The sequence below is a fragment of the Martes martes genome (assembly GCF_963455335.1).
Source record: "Martes martes genome assembly, chromosome: 9".
Taxonomy (NCBI): domain Eukaryota; kingdom Metazoa; phylum Chordata; class Mammalia; order Carnivora; family Mustelidae; genus Martes; species Martes martes.
In genome coordinates this window covers 132884964-132908851 of record NC_137896.1, presented here as the reverse complement: position 1 = coordinate 132908851, position 23888 = coordinate 132884964, and the positions used below count along the sequence as shown (strand labels likewise).

Here is a 23888-nt window from a genome sequence, read left to right as displayed (position 1 = left end):
TCTTAAAAACATAAATATGTGAAGGCGATTCAGGAAGGCTGGACATGAGGGGCTCTGCTGAGGTGGTGTGCTCTGCTGCTGACGACAGCGATTGAAACTTTATGATGAAAACCTGTGGCGAGTAATAACGATGTTCTTACTGAGTGTCACCGCATAGCAGATGTTGGGCTGGGTGCAGTTCTTGGTTTCTTTATAGTGACCCTGTGATCGCTGTCACTCTCCCAGTTCACACATGCTCCCTTCCTCCTGTCACAACTGAGAGTGATGCATTGTTCTTCTTCAGTGTTTAATTGGGTTCAGAGGGCATTTTACCCCCTGTAACTTTTGTGAGAGCAGAGCTATAATTAGAATCCCTGATCTGCGTGGTCATTGAGCAGGTACTGCTTATGCTTCCTGTGGGCGAGGCTCTCCAGGTGCCATGTGCTACTACTGCGTGGGGGTTGATCTCTTAAAGTGTGATATTAAACGGAGTATAATAGAGGAATATTAAGTACTTCAGTGTGTCCAATTAATCATTCAACCTTGCAGAGTAGTTTTGTTACGCCCTGGTTCTGGAAGGAAGCGTAGGCTGGGAGAGGATTAAGAACATGCCTTCTAACCCAAACAAATTCCTGTCGGGGTCTTTGCAAGTCCGGAGTGAGTTTGCCTTCCCCCAGACCCTGCTGCCTCTGGGGGCGGTCTGGCTGGGGTGGGAACACTGGTGGCAGATCTGCCTCACCACCCCCTCGTCACTCCTCCCCCTGCTCCCAGCCCTTCACCTCTCTTGGGAAGGAGCACCTGGCAGGTGGGCACATATCAGAGCCATGCTTGGTCCCAGGGAGGACTGAGACAGGGTGGAGGTGGAGTCGGTGCCGGGTGAAACTCCTTGCTGTAGGAGGCCGGCGGCCAGTGCGTGGCGCGGGCAGAGGTGGCTCGCGTGCTTGGTGTTGGTGGGGCACCCGGGAGGGTGTGGCTTTGGGGATGACTCCATCGGCACACCACACTGAGGATGTGTCCCCCAGAAGCCGCTCACCGGGGCCTCCAGAGTGGCCGTCACAAGGCCATTCCCTCATAGTCGTGATCTAACCTCAAACACGTGTTAATACCACTTCTCTATATTCTAGGCTTTGGATGTGGACCGGATGGTTCTTTACAAAATGAAGAAATCCGTGAAAGCAATAAATGTCTCTGGGCTGGGTGAGTATGCATTCTTTCCTAGGGGTTTCTTTGTGCAAATCCTGGCGTTAGCAGTGACTGAGGCCCTAAGAGTGATCACCATTAATGAATAATCCACCAAACTTTTTTTTTTCTAGGCATGCAAATTGTAAAGTTGAGTTGGGGTGTTTTGTTTTAGGAAGTGTGTTTTGTTTTGTCAGTTGTCTAATTCTGGAATGGCGCTGCATCTGCCGCCCCCCGCCCCCTACCCTCCCACGGTCCCACACGCTGCTTCCTGTTCTCTGAAGTGTGGCTGAATTTCCCACCACAGCCCTGCATGAACCAGCTTTGTCTAAGTGGTGGACAAGGACACCGGCCTCATTGCTGCCTCCGTTGTTTGGTTTGTGTGTTAATCATGTCAGAATGGCCCTTCCGTTGCTCTCATCCGGTGCTTGCTTTTCTTGTTGGGGATGATGATTAACATAGAAGCACCATCAACTTTTCGAAGTAATTGCTGCTAGACTAACAAACTTTTTTTCTGACTTAAAGATTTTAGGCTGCACACATGTGGCGGGTCTGCCCCCTGCTCAGAATGGTGATAGACAATAATTTTTTTTTAAGTCATGAAGTGACTATGTCGTCTCTCTCAAAAACAAGCCAGTGGCAGACTTGGAAGGCTAGAAGTGGTGAGAGCTCCCCGAGACCGTGGAACCAGGTGACGGACTGCAGAGAGCAAGGCTGGCTTGTGGGAGAGCACAGCGCTGCCGAGTGTGGCAGGGACACTCCCTTTGCTCGTGGCTGGTGGCCGGGAGGAGGACAGGGCCTGGGATCTGTGCCCACAGATGCTGTCAGGCCACAGGATCACCCTCGTGGTGTTCCCTTTGATGACAGTAGCAACTGGAGTAGAAGGACAGGGAATGCTATAGGTGGTTAAAAGGAGGGAGGGGCACAGAAGGGTCTGGAAGTATCTCTTGTGCCCACCCCCACCCTAGTTCTGCTGTTGTGAACAGCAGCTCTAGGAACGGCGTTTGCCTCCCCCAGAGAGGGCTGTGCAAGCCAAGATTGTCAAGAGGCCAGTAGGAAATGTCAGCTACAAAGATGGTACAATAGTCAAGAATGGCAAGTATATTTAGGAACAGATTTAACAAAAGATATGCAGGAACTCTATATTGAAAACTACAGAACACCACTGGCAGGAATTACCTAAATGCGAGGTATGTGACGTATGTGGATTGGAAGACTTGATGTAGTCACGATGTCTGTTCTCCCCCAAGTTGATCTCAAGATGCACCACAGTCCTAATGAAAATTCCAGCAGGAATAATTGATAATCCGATTCCAGAACTTATAAGGAAACACACAGGACCTGGACTGTCCCAAGTAATCTCGGGACAGAGACAAGTTGGAGAACTTAAGCCATCTGACTTCTGGTTCTGTGAGACCGTGGTGGTCTTGACTTTGTTGCCAGCAGGGGGTCAGCAAAAAGATGAGCAGAACAAAAGACAGAGTCCAGAAATAGACCCTCACTGAGAGTTGTCTGACTGTCAGCACAGTTGCCGAGGCAGAGCCATGGGAGACGAAGGTGTTTCTAGCACATGGTCCTGGAACAACCGGATCTTTCCATCAGAACAAAGGAAGTAGAGCCCCTCCCCCACCCTGCGCGAGCAGCACTGTGAAATGGATCGTAGATCCAAACATAAAACTAAAGCTGTAAAGCTTCTTAAAGAACACAGAGGAGAACATCTGTACAACACAGAGCAGGCAAGGCTCCTTGGAAAGGACACAGAAGGCAATGGCGTAAAAAGAAGAAAAATCGTTAAATCAGATTTCCTCAAAATGAGACACTTCTCAGTGCTCAGAAATGCTATTCAGAATAGCCTAACGTTTGGCGGGTCCCCAGGCAAGAAGGTAGAGAGCTCACAGTTGAGGAAACTAAGTTAGTAGGCCAATCAGGGCAGGACTACAAGTAAGAGGGTACAATTAACAACCTTCAAAAGGCAAGGAGGGAATTTAGGTACTGGAACCGGAAAAGAGCCAGTAAAAGGTGTGGAAATAGAAGAATATGTAATTGTTGAAATAAAGACTAAAGTTTCCTAACTGGCAAGCTACCCCCATAGGAGGAGAGGATTAGTGATGCCTTGTGTTGCCGGGACATGAGTTAAAGGAGTGAATGGACAGTGCAAAATAAAAATCAGGAGCCTCAGAAAATAGACTGAGAGGGACCAATATAGCACGCGTCCTTTTGGGAAAAAGTAGAAAAGGGGAGAGTTTTTAAAAAGTAATAGCTGACAAATTCTCAAAACTAAAGAAAGATTTGCGATCTCAGGTTGAGGGGTACCTGGGTGGGTCAGTCAGTTGAGCATCCAACTCTTGATTTTGGCTCAGGTCATGATCTCAGGGTCGTGGGATCGAGCCCCGTGTTGGGCTCCGCACTGAGCAGAGCCTGCTTAAGATTCTCTCTCTCTCCCCTTCCCCCCCACCCGCCTCTCCATAAAAGATAAAATAAGATCTCAGATTGAGAGAGTGACTGAAGTCTAAGGAAAACAGATTATACACTCACATGTAAGTGTGCATACGCACTGTGTGGTATGTGTGCGAGTGTGCCTGTGTGTGTGTTTATGGGCGGACATGTGTACATATCTCAGGACATACCCTATCTTGACCTCAGGGATAAAGAGAAGATTAAAAATTTATCAAGAGGGGGAAAAAACATATGTATAGGAAAAAAGATTTGGGAGCAGGATGCTAAAAAATGACTGTATAGGCGTTTTGACTTTATAGATACTTTTCCCCCTTCATTTTCCATTATTTTATGTATTGTAACGTATTGATGTCACATGATTAGACAGGTATTCAGTTGTTTATGGTTAAGTTCCAAAAGAACGTGAAAGAAGTTCAGGAAAGCAAAGAAGAGGTGGGAGGGACTTAAGTTGTTCATGACTAAGCTTGTCCCGACTGAGTTCGAAAGCTTTTTGGACCTGGAACTCGTGACACTCGCTGTTGTCTCCTAGAGCAAATTGCTTAGCATGTTTTAGCCCTGGTTTCCTTGTCTCTGAAATAATTCAGTTGGGTTAGAATGCAGATCAGGGTGATTTTGCTCCCCCTAGTTTGGTTACTAACAACTGAGAGGTGTGTGGGCATGTGCACAGACTGTGCACAGGCACTTGTGGGTCGAGGCCAGGAATGCTGCTAAAATCCTATGACGCACAGGACAGCTCCCAGCAAAGAATTAGCTGGGCCCAAATGTCAGTAGTGCCAAGGTTGAAACCTCATCTCGATGTTCTTCAGAGTGTTCTACGGTTTCGTTTTGTTTTTTTAAAAGATTGTATTCATTGGGGCGCCTGGGTGGCTCAGTCAGTTAAGCGTCTGCCTTCAGCTCAGGTCATGATCTCGGGGTCCTGGGATTGAGCCCCATGTCGGGTTAGGCGTCTGCTTCTCCCTCTCTCTCTGCCCTTCCCCTGGCTTGTGCCCTCTCTGTCTCTCTCAAATAAATAAATAAAATCTTAAAAAATAATAAAGATTGTTTTATTTATTGGAGGGGGAGAGGCAGTGGGAGAGGGAGGGAGAGACTGTCGAACAGATGTGTCACTGAGCATGGGGCTCAGTGCAGAGATCAAGCCCTAGGATGATGACCCGAGCTGAAACCAAGAGTCGGATGCCCACCCCACTGAGCCACCCAGGTGCTGTCACAGTCCTCTACAGTTTTTAAAACGCAAAACAAAACCAGAAACCGCCACCGTGCTTAGCTTGCAAGTGCATAAACATTGATTGATTACCTGCCAAGTACTGATTTTATGAAGGAAGTAGAATTAGTTTTCATTGAGTAACACATAACGAAATAAATGTATGTAGGAAAGTACTTCTTATTTAAAAGGAAATAACAAAGAGTATAAACCTCTTCACTCGGCACTGAACTTTGCTAAAACAAATGTTTGACTCTCCGAAGAGGTGGTCACCTGCCTCCAGCTCTTCCTGGATAAAGTTGTGAGGGGGCAGGGAGGAATCATGATCGTTTGTAGGTTTTTTGGACGCTTATTACAAACCTGGTACTTTCCATACATGATGTTAATCTTTACAGCTGACTGTTCTCATTTGACAGAGGAGCCACCTGAGATCAGAAGCTGCACGTGTGTCCGGGCCGCTGGGTGGAACTTGGCTTCCTGCTTGCCCAGGGCTGCGGCTGGGCCCGCTCTGTTCTGAGGCCACCATGTTTTCAGGGTGTCTGGCCCACTGACCATCTTCAAAATTTCCAGAAATCACTAAGATGGATGCTTAGTTCTTTTGACAAACAATAGATTTCAACATGTTCACTTGGGCTTTTGAGTTTATAATTTAAGGCTAGTTTAAAAGAGGGAATTTTTATATTCTGATGAGTTTCAAGAGTGATTTTGAAGTCCCATGTTGAGAAGGCTGTTCTGATCAGAAATAAAAACGAAGGACTGTGCTTCTTGTGCCGGCATTGGCCGCGTGACCACGGCCAGTCCTGGGAAGTGTCCCCGTAGGCTAGCCCGGTACCCCGCCACATAGCTTTAACAAACCAGCGTAGAGGGAGGAGGTGTAAACACACAGTGTCAGGAAGCTAGCCTGTACGAATTTAGTAACACTCGTGTCGCATCTGCCTTTGTGACCTATATTGTCTAGCGTGTGCTACAAACCTCCTTCCTTTACCTGCCCCAGAGTCCTTTCCTAAAATACAGCCCAGTGATGTTACTTCTCTGCTCGAGAGTCCGCAGCGTTTTCTCATTATCCACTTTGACGTTCATGAAGGCGAGTTCCTGAGCCTGGGAGAAATGAGGAAGGCCTGCGTGGGCTGTAGCATTGTAGGGAAATTGGGGTCAAGCACAGGTTAGCAGGTGTCTGTTCCTGCCAGACTGGCCAGAGACTTCAGCCTGCCCCTTTTCCAGATCTTTTGCTTATAAGATCACCACTACCTCCCTTCATCGATCCAGCGTAAGCCTTGGCTCAGTAAACACAGCAGGACGCCAGAGGCAGACCGAGCCCCTCGCACCTCCTGGGCCCAGGCTGCCTTCGGGGGTCCTTCTGGGAAATAACGTGCAGTTTCCCCAGTGTGCCACGTTCTGTGCCCTCTCCCTCTGCACTCGCTCTTCTGTCTGCCTGAAAGGGCGTTTTGCCACTTTCTTAGAGGAAAGGGAGGCTTGAGGAAGGGAGAAGCTGGTTCTGGAATTTTAACCTCACACTTCAGGCACCCAACCTGTGTCCTTCCTGAGGCGCCACACAGCAGGCTGACCGTTAGCGAGCGCTTGATGGTGGGGTTGGGGGGGAGCTGCTGTTTCTGTCATCTTTTACTCATCTGGTAGATCATGCCAAGTTTGACTTATTATGAGGCCATGAATCTGAATTATTTTAAAGTCAGAGCACGGATCCCAAAGGCTTTATTTCAGAGCCTTGTGGTTGCTTCAAAGAATTCATCTTCTTTGGTGACTTCTGGAGGACACCCCATACCTTTTCTTTCGATGTGCTGACACCATTCACAACATTTTTGGAACTCCTCTCCAGAACTGCTTTTAGTTTCATATTCCTTTGAATATTTTTGGTTAGAGGAGTGTGAGGATAAATGAAACTTTTTTAGAACTAGACACCAGAAATCAGTGGGGCATATTCAGGAAGGGATTAGCCGCGGGCGACCGCAGTCGGGCTGGGGCCCTGTGTGCGTACACGCGTGCTGTCTCTCAGGGCGGTTAGTTCCAAGAGGAGATCATGAGCGTGCTTCATGTCCTAAGGCAACTGCTTGCCTAGGAAGAGCACTTGTTTCACATGTGATTAGAAGAACAACGGAAAGAATTCACCATTCATGCCTTACACTGCCTCATGCCTTTCCCGTCTTGAGTTCTGTCATTTCTCCGAGACTGGGACTTTTCTGCCTGCTTTCCTGATTTGTCATGGGTTGGCCCCATCTGACCTCTAACTGATCCCCACCTGTCCCCAGTGTCTCTCTGTTGCACGCTGTCTCTGTCCACCGTCTGCTGTCCAGCCCCACTCCTGGTCTGGACACAAGCCCTCCTGTCTCAGGCTCTGTTGAAGACATTAACCTTCTTTACTTACTCTCTTACATTCGTTTGCTGTGGCGGCTGGGACAACTTACCGTAAACTGAGTGCCTTAAAATGACAAATTTCGTTTCTTCCCTTTTGTGGCCGTCACTGAAGCCACAGTGGCCAAGATGAAGTTTAATCCCTTTGTGACTTCTGACGGGAACAAGAACTGAAAGGCATTTCGGTGCGTTCTCCCGTGTTTGTGGGAAGATTACGTTTTCCCCCTCTTTGCAAAGAGCTGAGGCAGAAGTACAGTGTTTGAGCCAAGCCCATCCGAAAGCGTGGTGGAGTCCGGGTTGTGCCAGCTCACTCCAAAGGTCAGCAGATTGACAGAGTGGTCCGAGTTTACAAGACCTACGGCGTCTACACTGCGCGAGTACGTCCAGCGGGACAGGGCGCGTGGCACAGCTGTCCGTGCGGGCATTCGCCCTCGCGAGGTGGTTCTCACTGGACCAAAACCTGACAGAGACCACAAAACGATCCTGGGATGGAAAAGCCGAATCTCGCCAAGTAGGAAAGGAAAAGGGCAGATACAAGGAGACAGTTGAGAAGATGCAGGAATAAAGTGATCTCGTATACGACTTTGAAGAAAAACTGTGAAAATGAGAAACGGACAGATTTATCTCATGGCTCTGGAGAGCCCAGATCGGAGATGGGGCCCGTGGGGCTAAGGTGACAGCGTCGGCAGTGCTCCTTCTTGGAGGTCCAGGCGAGAGCGCTTCCTTGCCTTTTCCAGCTCTGCATCCTCGATCTGTGGCTTTTCATCTTCGAAACCCGTCACGGCCGGTGCAGTCTTTCTCACACTCGTCACTGTGACTCTGTCTTATTTTGCGCAGGCTGCCCTAACAGAACACCCAGACCGGGTGGCTTCATCCCCTGACGTCTGCGTCTCATAGTTCTGGAGGCCGGAAGCCAGAGGCCAGGGGGGTCCGCATGGCTGGGTTGTGTGCAGGCTGTCTCCCTGGCCGGCATGTGGCTGCCTTCCTGCCGAGTCCTGTCGGGGTGGACAGTGAGCAGGCTCTGGGGCATCTCTTCTTGTCAGAGCACTTACCCCACCCTGGGAGCCCCACCCTCGTGATCTCAACCAGACCTGATTATCTCCCAGGAGGCCTCACTACACATACCATCACCCTGGGGCACAGGGTGGCGGGGACGCCCTGACACCGACCATTTTGTCCATAGCACACACAGATTCTTGCCTCCCTCGTGCACAGCTCAGGATCGTGTGAGTGCCCTGGGCCCAACCCCAGTGACCCAGGATCGCCTCCCCATCTCGGGTTCCGCTGATGAATGACTTGAATTTCATGTGCAACCTCAGTTCCCATCTGTCAGGTCGCAGAACATCTTCACGGGGTCCAGGCATTGGGACGTGCTCGTCTTTGGGGCGAGAAGGGGCGTTCTGCCTTCTGCATCTCGCCTCTAAATTCCGAGTTTTGCAGTTGAGTCCGTTGGAAGAGTTCCTAATACACAGGCCCTGTTTACCCTTGCAGTGTTGTTCTTTACTGTTCTCAAACAGGTTTGTGTCTGCTGGGCTTTGCCCCTCAGTTAGATGGCAGGCCCTTGAGGTCAGCGACTAATTCTTGGAGGCGAGTGGAGTTTAGGATGACGAGCACGTGAAGCCTGGAGAAGCCTGGAGTAGAAGTTCGTGTGCCCCTCAAAAAGCCTGTCACCGGAAATTCTTGAATCTTTCTGAGCCTCCATTTCTTTGCACATGAGGCAGGAATATTAATATTTTGAAAATATTAGTGAAGATTAACTGAGCAACAAGGCAGAAGTGACAGGCGTGGTTCAGGGCACGCGGTAAGCATGGTGGCCGCAAACACGCTCACCGTGTGTTCCCTTCAGCGGTGGACACCGGGGCCGGCAGAGCCGTCATCCGTTTTCCCGAACCTTCCTTTGTGTGTTGTCGTGTTTCTGCTCCAAGTTCTGGGACTGTCCTCGTGTAGGAGAGAAACTTAGCATTTAGATGTGGCCGACTGCTGTGCTCTGCTGGGTGAGGGTTTGTACAGACGGAAGCAGAAGGGAGGTCTGAGATGCCGTAGGGCTGCCAGATGTGTTTTTACAGTTGGGGAGCCGAGGCTGGCTTTCCACCCTCTTCCCGGGTACCTACAGAGTCACCTCAGGACTGTCTCTTGGCTTACAAAGCCTGTTATATATACTCTCTTGCTTTTTAGGAGAAAAGTTTGCCAACCTGTGCGTTAGGGCAGTGGTTCTGAAACTTCAGAGTGCCCGAGAATCCGCTGGAGGTCTTATTAAAACACGGGGTGCTGAGCAGCCCCATCTTTAGAATTTCTGGTTCAGTAGCTGTAGGATGAAGCCTGTAGGATGAAGTATGTGCTGACTGAGTTCCCAGGTGACGCTGAAGCCCCTGGTCTTTGAGGATACGACCCCTCCCCCCAAACACACACACATGCAACACACACGCACGTGTGACTTTAAACAGACAAAAAGCACGTTTTCCTACATAATAGCAAGTATATTACATTTGCTCCCATGTTTTAAAAACAATGACAGTCCAGCTAGCTTCATTTTCTAGAACATCTTGTGTATAGGTTCGCAGAAGCCTTTATTATAATGGTTTGTTGAGAAACAGTTTCTACAGTAATTTTTCCCACTCATCATAAGCTGCTTTCTGACTTCTTAAAAACATCCAGTTTGTATTTGTTCTAAAACTTTTTAGTTTAAAATGTCTCAAGCTCAGTCCAAAGGTGTTCTCCCCCTCCCCTGCACTGGGAAGTGGAAGCTAACATTTTTTAGCTGTTTGACCTGTCAGTGGGTGGAAAATTCATCTTTATCAAGAAGGAAACAATGGGGAACTTTCATTTTCACTTCTCTAAGAATTACTCTATCTTGAAGACTTGGTGCAGATCTTCTCACTGAGAGAGCGATATCTTCTTTACCCTCTATCTGAATGACCTAGAGTAGTTGTCACTTCCTTGAAATGAGAAGTACAAAGAAAGAAATGCTGATTTTCCTGTAAACCCTTACCATCTTCCCCTTACAGAAGAAAATGAGAATTTAATAATTTTGTGTATGTATTTCTCCCTTTATTTACAGTGCTAATTAGAATATGGCTATTAAATTAATCCAGAGCTTAAAATTAATACAGAGAACTTTTTCTATTATACCTATATAATTTAAGGATAGAGCAGTTTGAAAGAAGCCTGTGCAGTAGTTGAGGAAGTGATGTTTCATTGTGCATGAAGAAGGTACTGTATCTGGCATGATTTTCTACTATTACGTGAGAAAATAACTAAATCATAGTAATCCCCAGTGATGGGCATGAGTAGGATGAAAAGGTCTTCTGCTACTTTGTGGTGGCACTGAAAGCCAGGGCATGGAATTTTTTAAAAGCAGTTTGGTGGTTCACCTCAAGAGAAATAAAAGTCTTTATGTGGGAAGATGCCCAGAGATGCTCATTGCATTGTCCCAGTTACCTCAGAGAAATCCTGAAAGCCTCCAATAACCGAATTAGGATATACTGCTTGATGGAACTATGGTTATGTAGCAACATGAGGAAAAATGCTTATGATGACATTTTCAGACTATAAAACTCAGCATACAAAATACATGTTACCATGTCTGTGATCAAAAGGAATAGGAGATTATGACAAATGATAAAGAAAAGAAAATGTTTCTGTGTGGATGTTCATAAATTGAGAGTGGAGGCATAATAATCTGACACCCAAGAAGTATTTGTTGTGGGGCCAGCCCTGTGCTAGACAACTACCTCCATGAATATAATCTGCACAACAACCCTGTGAGTTAGGTACTATCAGCAACTCCATTTATAGGTGAGGTCAGTAAGGCACAGAGTAGTAATCTGCCCAGGGTTCTCAGCTAGCAATTACAGAAGCTGAGATTCAGAACCAGACCTGCTTCCCCATCTCTGCTTTTGACCGTGGAACCCCACTTCCCGGTGCTCGCTGCACCTGCTGCGAACGAGGGTCCACAGTGGCGAACGAGCGAGCAGTAAGGCTGTGGGACCCTCCTGGATATCAGCTGGCGGAGCCATGGTGAGCCTTTTGAAGAACTCCAAGTGGTTTTGGTTGACCACAACTCAGCATGAACCAGTGTTTGAGAAGCTCAAAGCTGAGTCAGGTGACCTTGAAGGAAGTATGTTTAAAAAAAAAAAAAAAAAGTTGGTTATTGAATTGTAAAAGCAGCATTTTAAGAGGGACCTCAAAATCTTAGAGCTGAAAACCTCAACGTAGGAGGACCCTGGAAGGACCTAGTCCTTAGCTTGGGAGGTAGGGAGAGGGCATATCTGAAGGCATTCTCTAGGACCAGGAAGTGAAGTGTATTATCTGTTCCTCTCTAAAGGGTATTCTCATGGGAGCAAGCTTTGACTCAAATATGAGAGAGAAGTGAGCTGGTCATTGGAAGGATTTTAGCAAAGGCTTGGTGCCTCCTCTGGGGAAGTTGCAGGGGGTGGTGGGGTCATGGACTCTGAGACCTTGAGATGTCTTCCACTTATGAGTCTCTGAGATGCTTATGGTCTCTCTTCTGCTGGTTAAGAAAAATGATTGGAATTTAGGTGGGTAACTTGTGGAATCCTGTCAGCAGTGATCAGCATATTAATCACGGAAGGATGGCTAATCAGAAGGAATGCTAAGACTCGTGACTTAAAGTCCCAAGTATTAACATGAATCATACTTAGGGTCACCATATTTATTTGGTAGGGAGTTTAAGCTCATCTAGGCTGGGCTTTTTCACCTGGTAAGTAGGGTCTGTGGACAGACTTAAAGGGTCTGTGCCTCCCAAAAATTGTATGGGAAGTTATAATATAAAGATGCTTTGTCCTGGAGAGGTAATCAGAAACATTGTTCTGATTTTTACTGATGTCTGTGATAAAAGATTAAAGAACCAGTGATCTAGCTAAACCTCCATGTTTTACGGATGCGGATATCGTCACAGAGTTGACTGTCTGCCTGCCTTACTTACTGTAAAACATTGACTACATTATTCAGCATTATTCAGGGGGTTTCTGAACCTGTTCGGGGAGTCTCCGAACTCTGTCCACTCGCCCAGAGTCACAGAGCTGAAAGGTCGTGTGCGTGTGTACATATGTATATACGTGTTTATTGATCTAAAATCTTGCCTGCACGAGTAGCAGCTGTTACCTGAGGCTTGGAGACCATTGGTTTTTTCAAGGCTGCTGGTTCCTGGGCGTGACGACTTGGGAGGTCTTGGCACACCACGAGAGCAGTCTTTTCTCCTGGTCTGCAGTGCTCTCAAAGAAGTGGGGCGGGGTGGGGGGGCGCGGGAGGAGTCTGGAGAGCATCTGTGAGTAATGGGAATTGTATCCTTAGGGATGAGGAGGCAGAAATCAAGGGGGGAAAGGCTGAAAGCAATTTGCTGTGACAAAATGCGCACTGTGTAATGTGGCTGGTCAGGCCGCTTTGCCAACAGGGGGCATCTGTGTAATTGGATGTAAGGTTTCCAGTAGCTGGGAGTCCGGTCAGCAGATGTTGTCTGCCTCCCTGCCTTCCGTGCCGGATACCTGGGGCTTCCAGGCTAAAGGAGAGCCTTGCCAGCTCTTCAGCCAGAACCTCTCCCTCCTTCTCTGATGTGGTCTTAGAGCAGCCCTAGGATGGGAAGCAGCTCTTTGGGTAATTTGTCTGGGCTGAGTCAAGCAGCTGGCTGCTCGCAGCTTTCATCTCCTGGACCGGCTTCTGAAGGACGAAACTCCTAAGCTTTACCTCCTCTGGGAAGCCTTTTCCATCACCAGCCCCAGAAAATGTACTCACTTCCTCATTTTGAGCTGCAGTCCTACCTCTTTGTAATGTATATGGTGATGGATTGTTCTCGAGCATTTCTTGTTTCTCTTCGTCTTGCTGAGCTGTGCATTGGCAGGCACCAAGCTTTATTCATCTTTGTCCCCTCCAAATTCAGCTTTCTTAGATGCAAGGCTTACCATGTCACTTTATGGCGTTTGGGGGCCCTTCGTTACCTGGGATGCATCTGGGCCCTGCCGGCTGCTCCCTGTCCTCTGGCCACACCTGCACCCACCCCCCCCGCCCCCAAGCTCCCCAGGGTCGTTCTGTCTCTGGCTGTGCCCTCTGCACCAGACTGACCGCGTGTGCATCTTTCTCCCTTCCGGAGTTGTGCTTCTTTTTTTTTTTTTTTTTTAAGATTTTATTTAATTTGACAGAGATCACAGGTAGGCAGAGAGGTAGGCAGAGAGAGAGGAAGGGAAGCAGGCTCGCTGCTGAGCAGAGAGCCCGATGTGGGACTCGATCCCAGGACTCTGGGATCATGACCTGAGCTGAAGGCAGAGGCCCTAACCCACTGAGCCACCCAGGCGCCCCCGGAGTTGTGCTTCTTGAGGGAGGGGCTCTGCTTTTCGAATCTCCGTGTTCTTCAGCGCTTGCTGCAGGAAAGGATTTCAACATGATTGGATTTTTACCCTTTAGATCCAAGAATGTTCTTGACCAAGAGTGGGTATACGGGAAATACAGAATGAGTAAATAAAAGTGAACCTTGATAGGTTTTCTGTACTCTGAGCTGTAATCTAAAATGACAAGAAAGCTAGCATAAAAAATAAACCTCGTCTAGTGCATCAGTCTCAGTCCCCCCCCTCCTGAATGCACTTTTGCAAGCATTGGGCGTTTTATATTGAGGCAGCTGGGGCTGTGTGGGGTCCTTCGCACAGACTTCCAACGTCACCGTGTTGTCGTTTATCAAGGGCAGGATCAAAGAATATGTGGTGATCTCAGATGAAAGTGTTCCTATTTCAATAGCCAGCCCACACCTTGACCTTAATAACTTCATTGCTTGCTTCCTGTGTTGGACGTAAGCAGACTAGATATGTCTGTGAGGCCCTCCATAAGGACTGGTGCTTTCCATAATGTCAAAGGGGACGCCCCAGGAAAGAGTTAAAGAAAATGAGTTTTGAAAATGGAAAAAGAGCACAGAATGTTGGAGACGTGGCAGGTGCTGAAGCTCCAAGAGAGGGACCACATTTCTCTTGCCGCATAGACAGCGGGGCCCGGGCCTGTATGCCGGCTGCCCTGGTGGCGGCCTCGCCATTTTCACCACCGCTTAACATTTTCATGGATTTTCCTTTCAACCTCTTCTCTACTTTTAACTTTATAAAGTTGAGACTAAATATGCAGTTTTATATCCTGCCGCCCCTTTTTTTCTTAAACGTGTCTTCTGTGCTGAGCATATTCCTACTTCATGATGTCAGAAGCCTACAGAATGTTCCATTTTATAGAGACAGGTCTTCACCCATTTGCACATTGTTGGCGCTTTGTACACTCTGTTTTCACTCTTGACAAGTTATTTTGCACACGCACCTCTGATCACCTGGATCATTTCCTTAGAATGGATTTCTAGAAGTGGGATTATGGGATGTCAAAAATGTCTTAGACTTTTGATACAGATTACCAGATGGTGAACTGAAAGGTTTTCATCTGGGCTGACTCTGGAAATAAAGCTCTAAAAATGGTTTTCTCCCACGGGATGGAAGATCACAGGGCAGAGATCCTGTCGGAAACATGATTATCTTTGACTTGAAGCAGTTGTTCCCCCAGGAGCCTGGGCGCTCCAACTTGTACGCAAAACCAGACAATGTGTGGGGTCTCCAGTGCAAGGGGAAGTGGTCTCCTTCGTGTGCACTTGTGCAGATTGTCCTGACATTAAAATGGTGGCACATGGTTGAATATTAATCAGTGTGCCATTGAGAGTGCCTTTGTAAAGCCACTACTGTAGAGAACATACGTCTCTTCTTAAACGCGCCCTTGGCAGAGCGGCCTGCATGGGTGGTTGGTATGTGGAGGTGTCAGCAGGGGTTTGTGTCAGCTGGACCCCCGAGGGGCCCGTGGTCTGGCCAGGAGCAGGGGCTTAGACTATCCCAGTCAGGGTGGCCTGCCGACCCCCGTTTCTCTGGTTGTGGCCCTTGGTGTTTGGGTTACCAGTGCGTGTGCTCGGCTGGGGGCCAGGAGCACATTCATGTTAGCCTAGAGCCGAGAGTAGTGGCTGTGATGGACCCATGGGGGGAACGTTAGAAGATGGGGTGTCAGGAGACCAGAGATCTTGTTCCAGCTCTGCCGCACACGTGCTGTGTGAATGCGGGCAAGTCAGCACCCTCTCTCTGAGCTTTGGTTCCCTGTCTGTAAAGGGAGGATTCTGGACCAGGTCCCATTTCAACTGAAAAGACCCAGCAGTGGGTGCGGATGGCACCTGGGGCCTGGGCTGCGGTGGGATGGTGTGGAGAGCTGAGAGCTATGGGCATGTAGGGGCTGGAAACCTACAAAAACATTCACAGCCTCTGAACACATGGGGCTCCACGCTGCTCCCTGGGGTTGATTACCTGCCTGTTCCTTCTCTGGAAATTGCTGCCTAACTTTGGAACCTCAGTTCAGACATCCCCTTCTTGGAGGCTCCCAATCCCCACACCTGCCATGTTGCAGGCCATCGTGGTGTGGATTCGTGTGTCTTTCCCTAGACATTGATGCCAGCTACTGTGCTCACTCTTGTGTGTGTCCTGCCCCGGCATACAGCCCTACCCCTGTTGCAGGGTTGGAGGTGATGAGCGAAATATTTGAGGTGGACGTAGGGGTTGGTGGAAGGTGAATTGACCGGGGCCTGGGCTGTCCTTTGGCAGTGCTGGGGCCCTGGGCTTGCTTCCTCCCTGTGCTTGGCCCACTGAGGAGGAGTAAAGGGGCTGCCTTTTGTCCTTTTTGGATCCAGCTTTGAACTATATGCACTGGGCCTTCTCCTTGATAGGAGGGTTTGTTTTTTTTTTTAAATAACAGAATCAAGTAAACTAAAAAGCACACAATAAAATGCAGTCCTTCTAAATTCAGAATGGATGCGTGCTTGCTGGCTTCGTAAGAGATTTTTCAGTGCAAATCTCTCATTTCATCCCTTTGATTGGATTGGTGGGAAGTGGGACTTTGGGGCAGTGAGGTGTGGGAAATGGAAGGGCTGGAGGGTTAGAATCGAGAAGAAACGGGGTCTTTCTTGTCCTGCTATGGTCTCAGGGACTTGGATTCTCATGTCCCGAAGTCCCTCCCACATCAGAGACATTTGGATGTGGATCATTAATAAGAACCAGAGTTTAAGATATATTTGAACAACGGAGGAAGCAAGAGAGTGAGCTCTTTTTAGAGAAACAGCTTTCAACAATTTTGTAAATAAAAGCTGATAGACCAGTTTGGGCTCCTTCCAGAAACTTTATTCCCAAGCTATTTATTTCAGGTTCCTATTTTAAGTTTGTTTCTGGCAAAAGAAAGATAAAGGCACTCAACAACTTTCTGTTCTCTAGTAGGAAAATCTCAAACTTCGGGCGATCTGGAGCAGTAGCTCAGTCAGTGAATACGTATCTGTGGAGGGTTTACTGTTCCTACGGTGGGTACCATGCTGGGTGTTTCAGGAAGACACGGAGACATACGGGGCTATCATATTTATCAAGAAGTTACAAATCTGTTTGCAAGAAGAGAAATTTGTGTTAAAAACCCCAGGTAGATCAGCATGAAGAAGTTTCCACTGACTGAAGCTGGGACAATTTGAGCATCAGAAAGTAGATTGCAGTGGACCAGAACACTTTAAATATAAATATGGGAAATCATGGTGATGATGAGCTCAAAACTTCACGGATCATGATTGGAGTGTGTGAATCAATACATTGTTTCAAAGATTTATAAGGGAAAGAATTTTTTTAAAAATATTTTCATTTATTTATTTTATTTGACAGAGAGAGAGATCACAAGTAGGCAGAGGCAGGCAGAGAGAGAGGGGGAAGCAGGCTCCCTGCTGAGCAGAGAGCCTGATGCGGGGCTGGATCCCAGGACCTTGAGATCATGACCTGAGCCCAAGGCAGAGGCCTAACCCACTGAGTCACCCAGGTGCCCTGTAAGGGAAAGAAATTTTTTTTTTAAGTTTTTTTTTTGTTTGTTTGTTTTTGTTTTTTTAAAATTTGACAGAGAGATCAGAAGTAGGCAGAGAGCTAGGCAGGAGGAGGGGTGGGAAGCAGGCTCCCTGCTGAGCAGAGAGCCCGATGCGGGGCTCAATCCCAGGACCCGAGATCATGACCTGAGCAGAAGGCAGAGGCTTAACCCACTGAGCCACCCAGGTGCCCCAAGGGAAAGAATTTTTAAAAACACCCTATACCCAGTCAGTTGAGAAGCCCAGAAGGAGGGCTGATAGGAAGTTCGCTGGTACTTGGTGCCGTAATGTGAGGTCTTGCTATCCCTCCTCTGTGTGCGGTTGGCTGACTGCCAGGGAAGAGAAAAGATAGGTTCCTCCTCCCCACCGGTGACCATGGTCTGGGAGGCAGCCCGCAAGGTGAATAGAGTGGGGATTCCTGCCCACCTCTTACCAACTGTGTGGTCTTGGGCAAGTCTCTAAGCCCTCTAAATTCCACCGGATTTATTCAGAAGATAATAGGGATGATAATATTAAGACCTCACAATGTTATCAAGTTAAGTTGAACAAAGGCTTAAAGGCCACCTAATCGGCATTAACGAAAGGGAATTCCTTCCCCCTGCCTTTTGGGTATTCGTGTAAAGCGGCACAGGCACGATTTTGGGGGGTACCACGTGGCTCCCAAGGCGACTTTGGCCTTTGTATCCTGTTTCTCTAACCCAGTGGAGACCTCAGCCCCAGATGTCTGCTGTGGCTGTCACTCCCTTCCAAAGCCACACTGGAACTGCCCATGTCTTGACCACCAACTCTGAAACAGTTATAGAAGAGCATGTGGTTTGGAAGGAGCTTTCTTTCGCTGTTAAACCACATGTGCTAGAATTTTCTAACTGAAGTGAACTAGACGATGTAGCTGACCCATCTCTGAATTTTAAAAATTTAAAATGTGGGCCCCTGTTTGGGCTAGGGAAGCTGTTTTTCTTGTTGAACCGAACACTAGTACAGAGCAGAACAGTGGGCTTTGGGGTGAAATGCACTTGGATTTGAAGCCCGGCTTGGCCACTTGCTGGCCCTGTTTCCCAGGACAAATATTTGATCTCTTTGAGCGCCCCGACTTATGTTCACCATGATGAGGAAGAATGCATAGGTCTTACCAAGTTGTTGTGAGGTGTAGAAAAAGCATCCATTGGATGTACTCCGTAGAAACGACATGGTGCTCCTGTTTACCGTGTGTGCTATTGGGTCTTTGCTGAGTATGGCTGAGCTCGTGTCCCGGTGCTTTTCTTTGCCTCTTACCCTAACCCTGTGAGTATCTCACAGCGGATCTCTAACCTTCATGTGGCTGAGACATTTGGCCATTTACTCACCAGAGTCCCACACTCCCCGGAAGGCATGGGCCTGGGACCCAGATCTTCTGGGAGCTCTTCCCGCTCTGACACACATTCTTCAGGGCCCCTGTGTGTGTTTTTCTGTCTTGTTTGCTGAGTGTAGTCTCAGAAATGCATTTAATTTATCTAGAACTCTCAGGTCCTTTTCTGAAATGGCAAAGAAAAAAACAAGGAAAAGGGCTTGAACAGTGAAATTAATTTTCTCTTATGTTTGTGAGGCCCACGTTGGAATCCCCAGAGGCCAGTACTGGAGGTCTAGGGCATAGCTCCTCCCTGGTACCATGGACAGGCACACCGTTCATGGATCACAGGAATCTGGCTCGGGGTCAAGGGCTGACCGTCACAAACAAATGTTCCTCGAGTTTCCCCCAGTCACCAGGCCCAGGAATTGGCATTGGCCGACAGTGGTTTAATTTACCTGAGGAAGAGTCTGATGGCATTCACATACAAGTTTATGCTACATGTCTGTCTGCCCCGTTGTGCTTACAAAATGGTCCTCTTACATTTCTCATTGAAATGAGGAAAATGTAGAAATCAGGCGCCTGGACGCAGATGTCGTTTAAGCATCTGCCTTCAGCTCAGGTCATGGTCCTGGGATCGAGTTCCGCATCAGGCTCCTTGCTCAGCAGGGAGCCTGCTTCTCCCTCTGCCTGCTGCTACTCCTCTTGCTTGTGTTCTCTCTCTCTCCCTCTCTCTGACAAATAAATAAATAAAATCTAAAAAAAAAAGAAATCAGGTGCATAATGCAAAAAACAGTTGTTTTATCACAGACTGGTTGGATTCACTTAGAAATGACCTAGAAGTGAGGGGATTATAGTCAACCACGTTAACTTACTAGAATTACCTGGGCCCCTTCACCTGCCTCCATTTCTGAATCAGAGATCTGAAGCAGGGTGGCGGCTTCTACAGTCTGATAAGATCCGTGCTATCATTTTGGTGTCCAAAAGGGATTGGGAACCACTGAGCTGGAGACCCAGAATCCAGGTTTCCATGCGTTAAGGCCTAATGGTAGTAAAATGCCATCAGATAGATTACAGGGGTTTGCTTTTTGTTGTTGTTATTCAGATAACAGTGTGTTGTCTTGTATTTCAGGCACAAAGATAAGTAAAATTTAGTCCCTGTCCTCTAAACATGTCTAACGTCGAGATATACGTTCCCAGTTTCAATGTCCATGCTGAGACCAAGGGCAGGGGCACAGGACAGAGTCGTGGAAGGCTTCCTGGAGGAAGGAGACATCTGTGGGATGTACAGCAGTCGGGGAGGGCAGGGCATCTGAACAGAGGATGTGTCTGAGCAGAACACAGAGACACTCAGTTGACCTTTGTGTCCCCAGCCTGTGCTCCGAGGTCCACGGCTCCTGCCGTATGGAAAGGAGAGCCGTGGCATGTGGTTCCTGGTTCAGGGCTCATACTAGAGAGGAGTGGGCATCTCTTCCTGAGTTTCTAGGAGAGGACCGAGTCTGCTGGCTGACTGGTGTTTCCTGCCATCTTGTACACCGCAGAGGGTTCCTAGGAGATGTGGGAGGCCTCGGGGTACCCTTGGAGCCTCATCCGACATGCTGGAGGCTGGGGGGCTTGTGCAAGGAGGCTCTTTCCATCTTGGTCGTCGTCGTGCTCCTTCCTTGGGATCTGTTGCCAGTGCAGCGGGACGTTGTCAGGACGGCGAAGTGATTTCTGTTCCTGGTGCAGCTCGACGCTTTTCAGATTCGTATCCTGCTAATATGTTCAGTTTTATTCACAACTTAGGAAGAAGCTGTTAAGGACGAGGATGGAGAGGTTGCTGTACTAACGGGGCGTCTCCCACTGCTGTTGTAGCTCACGTGGAAAACGAGGAGCAGTACACCCAGGCTCTGGAGAAGTTTGGGGGCAACTGCGTGTGCAGAGATGACCCGGATTTAGGAAGTGCGTTCCTGAAGTTCTCGGTGTTTACAAAGGAGTTGACAGCACTTTTCAAAAACCTGGTAAGTGTCGTCACACATGTGCAGCTGTCGGGCTGCGGGTCAAGTGTGTGCGGTTCCTTTAGTCGGAAAGGTAGCCCCTAGAGAGTAGCCGAGGTGTGTCTGCTCATCTGCGAATACATTTCAAAGCTCATGCAGTGCCCACAGGAATTATATTTTCTATACCCATTTGGTCACTTTGGAATAAATTTTAGAATTGTAATTCTTATGGTAACATGGCTTTTTGAATTCAAGTGCACATTTTAATGTGGGACAAATGGATAAATGCATTCATCTTCTTAAGGGCCCCTGACTTCAGTTTTTAAGTTTATAAACTACATAGAATCATCTGTTTCTGGTAATTATGGTGGGCATTTAAACTTAGAATATTTAATAAATATGTTCCAGGCCTGTCTTACACAGCAAGGTAACCTATAATCAAAGCACAGAAATTGCCATGAATATTTAAAGGCCTTTTGTGCTCCCAAATGCAGAGCCTTAAAAAAGTCGCTTTTTAAGCAAGTGGGAACGTGGCGTCGGGACTCTCGCCTGCAGTAGGTGCCGGGTAATGTGGGTGAATGGGGTTCTTTCTTGTGCTTGGCAGCTCTGTGCCTTCCTCGCTGTGGGAACAGAATTCTGAACAAGTGGGCAGCCGGAGAGGGTGTTTGTGACCCCGCCGCCTGGCTTCTTCCACAAGGGGCATACACACTGGGATGGCCCCAGCCTCCCTTTCCCGTTTTTCTCCCCCAGCTTCGAAAGGTCATGGGTGACCGGAGCAGGTCAAGGTCGCAAACAGCAGTGCCATTCTCATTTCTCCTGTCAGCAAGCAAATAACAAGTGAAAAAGGAGCTCATCATTCTTGAAATGGTGATGATGGCGGGTTCGTACGTCTGGCCGTGGCGGGGCAGAAAGAAGGGAACATTGTGTATGAGTTAAAACGGGGAAGGACAAGAACCAGATCCTTAAGGCTCTGGGTCTCTCTCCCCGTCTTCACTCATAAGCAATTTCAGTTGGAAATGGTAAAATTAAAAAGCCGTTACTGTTCTTAAGTTTTTTACTTGGGCTCATTTGCAATCTCTTGGGGACTTTTGCTGAATTCATCACCCATGTCTTCCTGCTTCCAACAAGCTGGTGGCAAGCATCCTGACTGGGGATCCCTGGTCCCCTGTTAGCCCCGCTCCCTGGACCCTGGCAGACATGCTTATTAGGCTCTCACCACGGAGTCAGATTGGAGTTTGTTTTTTTTTTTTTTCCAACTGGAGAAAATGAATAGCCCCAGAGAAGACCTGTGGGGGCCTCTTGGGACACTGCCAGCCCACAGCCCACTCTCCCAGCCCCTCCGTGACTCTGGGCACTTCACTCCAAAGTATGAGTGAACAGCCTCCAGAGTGAAAGAGACCAAAACAAGCAGAGAAGAGGACTTAGAGGAAACAGGAGTAATGCAGACAGCAGAAGAAGCTTTAAAGAAACTGTATTTAGGGGCACGTGGGTGGCTCAGTGGGTTAAGCAACTGCCTTCGGCTCAGGTCATGATCTCAGAGTCCTGGGATCGAGCCCCGCATCGGGCTCTCTGCTCAGCAGGAAGCCTGCTTCCCCCCTCTCTCTCTGCCTGCCTCTCTGCCTGCTTGGGATCTCTCTGTCAAATAAGTAAATAAATAAAATCTTTAAAAAAAATTCTTCTGAGAGATTGGAATAGACTTTATATCAGAAGGAAGGAGTAGGGATGCAGCTATGGTTAAAGAAAGGAGAGAAATGATTAATGTAAGAAAACATAAAAGGAAAAATCCGGTGACATGGTTGGACTAGGAGTCTGTCAGAAAATGTTTCAAAAAACAAAGCGAAACAATAGAAAAGTAGGAAACAGATCACAGCCATGATGATGAATCCTTCCGGCCCATCAGTCAGTGGACAGGCGCCTCAGAAAGAATGAATGGAAGACAGGAGGGCGTCACGAGGACAAGCTGGTCCCTGAACTCGAACCGCTCGCGTCTCCAGATTGAAGGTGGGTCAGAGCCCAGAACAGGGAGGGAGGAGGCCTCTAGGCATCTCTGTGTGAAGTTTCGAACAGTCTTCACACTTCCAGAAGGCACATGGTGGATTAGGAATCAGTGGTTTCGGACGTCTCCGCAGTAGCACTGGGAACTCCAAGGCGTGGAGCAAGGCCGCCAACCCCCGCAGGAGCAGGATTCCAACCTGGAGCCGCAGCCGCGCGCGCGAGTGGAACCAGAGATATTTTCAGTCAGGCGAGGCTCAAAAAGTTCAGCTCCTGTGCGTCATTTCTCTGAAACTCCTTCAGGATGTGCTTTAGCAAAATGAAAAGGAAAGCTAAGAAAGAGGAAAATGTGTGAGTCAGGAAACAGGATTGAGCCAGAAGGGAGGCGGCAGGAGGGATCCCTGGAGGATGAGCAGGGCCTCAGGCAGGGGCCTCCCCGACCCCCTCACCCCCACCCCCGCCCCGCCGGAAGCAGCTACTCTTTCCTCTCCGTTCAGCTGCTGTCCAGACCTGGCTCTTCTCAGTGTAGAATGGAGGGAGTAGTGCCACACCTGGGTTTGTGTAGAGACTCCAGCCGATTGCCTGACACGCTTAGTTTACTTAATCTTTACAACAGCTCCCTGGAGGGAGTCCGGTTCTCCCGCTCTGGAGATGATATAACTGAGAAGGCTCTGGGGTCTTTAAGGAGCTGGGGACAGTGGAGAAGAGCCCACCTTAGCCCTCCCCACGGTGGAATCCCCAGGAAGCCAGCTTGCGCGTCCTTGCCAACAGGAGCTGCTGCGCAGTTAACGAAACTGCCCCTTCTGTTCTCGGTTTTCTGCAAAACTGAAGACCAGGTAGGTTGGGACCTTGCCACAGCGGCTTTGCCACGTTGAGCATTGCGGGAATCAGGAACCGTGGCAAGGCCCAGCTGCCCACCTTTCCGCCGTGAGGAAGCCGGCAATGGCCATCGCTGCTGAGCACCCACAGGGTGGCGGGCCGCAGGCTAGGTGTGAAGGGGACACTCGCTCGGTCCTCCTGACTCCTGTGCGGGACAGCTCCTGCTACCTTCGTCTAACAGGGGCACAGACTCAATAAATGACTTCCTGGGTCTGTAGCCAGTGAGCAACAGAGTTGAGATCGCCAAATCCATGCTGTGTCCATGGCGGCATTTAAAGAAGTTAAAGTTTCTTGTTGACTCTTCCGGAGGGAAAAAGACGGAACAGGAAGGACGGCGGGGCAGGGAAAGCATCAAGGGAAACGTGGGCCGGGCGGAGCTGCAGTGGCCTCTGCCGTGGGGCCTCAGTTTCCTCCGTGGTGGGAGCACCAGGCCCACTCAGGGCCAGCATCGAGAGGAAAGCGGTGGGTGGGGAGGGTTCTGTGTCAGCTAGAGCCCAGCTCGCGGGTGATACCCTCGTGTCGTCAGGAGACAGGAACCCAAGTCCTGGCGGTAGTGGCTTTGAGTCTGGGTGCCTCCCTTTGCTTTCAGCTTGTACTTTATGGAGTTAGGGTTGTTGATCCTGTCTCTGGCAAAGATCA

At 48.6% G+C, this 23888-nt stretch overlaps 1 protein-coding gene across 4 annotated transcripts in view; it reads left to right on the top strand.

Moving 5' to 3' along the window:
- ASAP2 (ArfGAP with SH3 domain, ankyrin repeat and PH domain 2) overlaps positions 1–23888 on the top strand; it is a 168894-nt gene that overhangs the window by 57592 nt on the left and 87414 nt on the right. For all 4 annotated transcript variants that reach the window (XM_080813411.1, XM_080813410.1, XM_080813409.1 and 1 more), the window contains exons 2-3: positions 1104–1176; positions 20257–20402. In XM_080813411.1, coding sequence (XP_080669537.1) covers positions 1104–1176; positions 20257–20402 — 219 coding nt within the window. The remainder of the gene's footprint in view (positions 1–1103; positions 1177–20256; positions 20403–23888) is intronic.